General features: G+C 45.5%; 1 protein-coding gene across 1 annotated transcript; it reads left to right on the forward strand.

Moving 5' to 3' along the window:
* Positions 1–6: 6 nt before the first annotated feature.
* Positions 7–4,278, forward strand: LOC102737467 (heat shock protein HSP 90-alpha). The gene is made up of 9 exons (XM_081810022.1): positions 7–197; positions 559–692; positions 989–1,309; positions 1,535–1,700; positions 1,861–2,051; positions 2,161–2,308; positions 2,526–2,794; positions 3,164–3,497; positions 3,934–4,278. The coding sequence occupies exons 1-9, from the start codon at positions 23–25 to the stop codon at positions 4,041–4,043; spliced, it is 1,848 nt and encodes a 615-aa protein (XP_081666148.1). The 5' UTR covers positions 7–22; the 3' UTR covers positions 4,044–4,278.
* Positions 4,279–4,325: the final 47 nt, after the last annotated feature.

Genomic DNA, 4,325 nt, shown 5'->3' on the forward strand with positions numbered 1-4,325 from the left:
AAAGTCTGGGACCAAAGCATTCATGGAAGCTTTGCAGGCTGGTGCAGATATTTCTATGATTGGCCAGTTTGGTGTCGGGTTCTATTCTGCCTACTTGGTTGCTGAGAAAGTGACGGTGATCACCAAGCATAACGATGATGAGCAGTATGCCTGGGAGTCTTCTGCAGGAGGATCGTTCACAGTTAGGACTGATACAGGTAGGCACCTGGTGAGACGCTTTTCTAGGTCACTCAGTTGTGTGGGGAGTGCCCGGTACTGTAGGCCGGGACCCCTGAAGATGCTGTGGAATTGGCAAAAATTTGCTTGCCCTGATCCGTTCTGCAGCGAGCTTAGTAAGTACGTGATAGAAGAGCGGGGCCTTCTAGTTCCTGAGCTCCAGCTAGGCAGGTAACTGCCCAGATTCTCCTTTTGTAGTAACTGTACCCCAGTAGTAACTGTAAACTTGCTTAGAAACTTGGGTGGGTGTGGTGTGGAAAGCTAAATTGTGATAATTCTTTTTTCCCCCCAACACCTTAACTTGCCCGTTCAGATTGAAATTGAGCGTGTTTCTCTCTACAGGTGAACCTATGGGTCGGGGAACAAAGGTTATCCTGCATCTGAAAGAAGACCAGACGGAGTACTTGGAGGAAAGGAGAATAAAAGAGATTGTGAAGAAGCACTCCCAGTTTATTGGCTATCCCATTACTCTCTTTGTGAGTGTCTGTGTTGGGTGTAGATAATAAAACTAGTGAGCTGAAGTTTTTAGTGCTGGGATCTATTGATGAGGGAAAGACCCAAACTTGAATTGACTGGACTAGTTTGAAGTTCTGTTTTATCGTGAAGGTATCCAGAGTTGTTTGGGTAGATAAGTTAAATATTGACTAGAAGTTTTTTGCCTGCTAAACGTTTTTGAGTGTCTTACGCTTTGGTTTAAGTGTGCACGTTCCATTCAGAGTGTCCTTCAGTTCAGGAATGCAGAGGTGATGTGATTTTGCATTTTTTTTTGAAGGTGGAGAAGGAACGCGATAAAGAGGTCAGCGACGATGAGGCTGAAGAAAAGGAAGAGAAAGAGGAGGAAAAAGAAAAGGAAGAGAAGGAGTCTGATGACAAACCTGAAATAGAAGATGTTGGTTCTGATGAGGAGGAGGAGGAGAAGAAGGATGGTGACAAGAAGAAGAAAAAGAAGATCAAGGAGAAGTACATTGATCAGGAAGAATTGAACAAGACAAAGCCTATTTGGACCAGAAACCCTGATGATATCACCAATGAAGAATATGGAGAATTTTATAAGAGCTTGACCAATGACTGGGAAGATCACTTGGCAGTGAAGGTGAGTGCCCAGTGCTTCCCGAGCAGTTATATATCCGGAGGTTGTCTGAGGTGGTCGAGGTGCGGGTTGCTGCCAAGAGCTCTGTCATCTCAGCCCTTGTCCTCTCCCCCCAAAAGCGCTTTCAGTTCTGTGACTGCAGGTATTTGCGGGGTCAGGTGAGGTAGCCTTTAGTGACAGTTGCTTGCATTGTCCCTTGATTATGACTTGACATGTGCTTTCTTACAGCATTTTTCAGTGGAAGGACAGCTGGAGTTCAGAGCTCTTCTCTTTGTGCCAAGACGTGCTCCCTTTGACCTATTCGAGAACAGAAAGAAAAAGAACAACATTAAGTTGTATGTTCGCAGAGTTTTCATCATGGATAACTGCGAGGAGCTAATCCCTGAGTATCTGAGTAAGTGTGGTCGGGTGTGAGGCTCGATCCCGGCCAGTAGTTATCTCCACACTATAGATTCGAGTCTGTGGGGCAGGAGATCATCTTTGGTTTTTTGGGTTTATGTATTTGTGGACTGCATCTTTAGGATGATTTTGAGTGCATTTGTTTATTTTTTCAGATTTCATTAGAGGTGTGGTGGACTCTGAGGATCTTCCTCTAAATATTTCCCGTGAGATGCTGCAGCAAAGCAAAATTTTAAAAGTTATCAGAAAGAACTTGGTCAAAAAGTGCTTGGAACTCTTCACCGAACTGGCTGAAGACAAAGAGAACTACAAGAAGTTTTATGAGCAGTTTTCGAAAAACATCAAGGTTGGTGTAAACACATTTGATTTTAGTGGTGGTAGTCATTGTGGCTTGTCAAATTTTAAATGGTTTTTTTTTAATTCAGAGAAAGTTCAAAGCTCATGTTCTCTTTCAGCTGGGAATACATGAAGACTCTCAGAATCGAAAGAAGCTCTCAGAGCTGTTACGATACTATACGTCTGCTTCTGGCGATGAGATGGTTTCCCTCAAGGACTATTGCACCAGAATGAAGGAAAACCAGAAACACATCTATTACATCACAGGTAAGACAACAGGTGTAGAGTCACCTTGTTCTTACAACCTCCTGGAGCCGTGTGTGTTCTACATGTGGCTTTACACATCAGCTCGTGGGGACTAACCTAGGCAAGACCACGTGGGCTGGGCCACATCTGTGGTTAGATCTGACTGGACTTAGCAAAAGTCAGAAGGAAATGAAATCCCTTCCTGTTAAAGGTCTATAACTTTCTACCAACGCCTCAGGTGAGACCAAGGATCAGGTAGCAAACTCGGCCTTCGTGGAGCGTCTTCGGAAGCATGGCTTGGAAGTGATCTATATGATCGAGCCCATTGATGAGTACTGTGTGCAACAGCTGAAGGAATTTGAGGGGAAGACGTTAGTGTCTGTTACCAAAGAGGGCTTGGAACTTCCAGAAGATGAAGAAGAGAAAAAGAAACAGGAAGAGAAAAAAACAAAGTTTGAAAACCTGTGCAAGATCATGAAGGACATCTTGGAGAAAAAAGTAGAAAAGGTGCGTGAGAACAGTGCTTCTGTCTGCCTCGCTCTCCTGGTGGTGGGCTGCTTTCTAGAGGGCCTGTAGGTGTTTTCCAAGCTTGTTCTTCATAGGCTCTTTGTCCCCTTCTGTTTTCTGAATTTACGAATAGAAAACTAGGATTTCCTATATAGTGAGAGGAAACTTAACATCCTTGAAGACCCTGGAGAGTGTTAGGATGTGCAGGAGAAAAGTTCTGAATACTTAAATTTGCAGGTGGTATTGGATTAATGAATAGACAGTACTCGGGAGTCCTTAGGTTTCATTTTACAATAAAGCTGATAGTAGTGAGAAGTTAGAATAATACTTTTTCTTAGGTGCATCGTTCATGTCGTGCTTTGATTCCAGGTGGTCGTGTCAAACCGACTGGTGACCTCCCCGTGCTGCATTGTCACAAGCACATATGGCTGGACGGCAAATATGGAGAGGATCATGAAGGCCCAGGCCTTGAGAGACAACTCCACCATGGGCTACATGGCCGCGAAGAAGCACCTGGAGATAAACCCCGACCACTCCATCATTGAGACCTTACGGCAGAAAGCAGAGGCTGACAAGAACGACAAGTCTGTGAAAGATCTGGTCATCCTGCTCTACGAAACTGCTCTCCTGTCCTCTGGTTTCAGTCTGGAAGATCCCCAGACACATGCTAACCGGATCTACAGGATGATCAAGCTTGGTCTCGGTAAGCTTCCTACGACACCGTGGGGTGGTGAAAGCCCAAATGTGTGGAACAGGTGTGACCTTCAGCCACCTGAGCAACACTGGGGGTGTCACATCCAGTTTGGGTAACCTCTTAAAGGCCCTTTTAAGCTCAACAGGCCTTTTGATCAGAAAGGCTAAAAAAAAGTGAAAGCGCTGTATTCACCAGGTCATTGTTTAGCCTTTAAAGTGGGTAGATGGGGTGCCCGGGTGGCTCAGTCGGTTAAGCATCTGCCTTCGGCTCAGGTCATGATCCCCGGAGTCCTGGGATCGAGCCCCACATCGGGCTCCCTGCTCAGTGCGGAGCCTGCCTCTGCCTCTGCCTGCCGCTCTGCCTACAAGTGGGAGAGACCAGCCATATTGGGCTAATTATTAGCTGGCTTCGAGAAATCTAGCGCGAGGGTTTTCTTTCCAAATAGGTATTGATGAAGACGACCCCACGGCTGACGATGGCAGCGCCGCGGTGAGCGAAGAGATGCCGCCCCTCGAGGGTGACGACGACACGTCCCGCATGGAGGAAGTCGACTAAGCGCCGCCGAGCATTACTTGTACATGTATTCGATACTTTATCTTCATTCCCTCTGATAATATATTTTCAAGGATGTTTTTCTTTATTTTTGTTAACCTTTTAAGAATCTGTATGGCATGACAGTAACTACTTAAGGGGAAGATAAGATTTCTTTCTTTTCGGAGTGTGCTACTGTGACGTGTAGGACCTAAAGCCCAGCTAGTTTTTCTTCCCCGGTTCCATGCTGGCTTGTAACCGGACAAGGTAACATTTGTTTTAAGGTGTATGTAACCTAACGTGAAC

This window comes from Leptonychotes weddellii, unplaced genomic scaffold (assembly GCF_054177405.1).
Source record: "Leptonychotes weddellii isolate Sample4059 unplaced genomic scaffold, ASM5417740v2 HiC_scaffold_16967, whole genome shotgun sequence".
Lineage (NCBI taxonomy): Eukaryota > Metazoa > Chordata > Mammalia > Carnivora > Phocidae > Leptonychotes > Leptonychotes weddellii.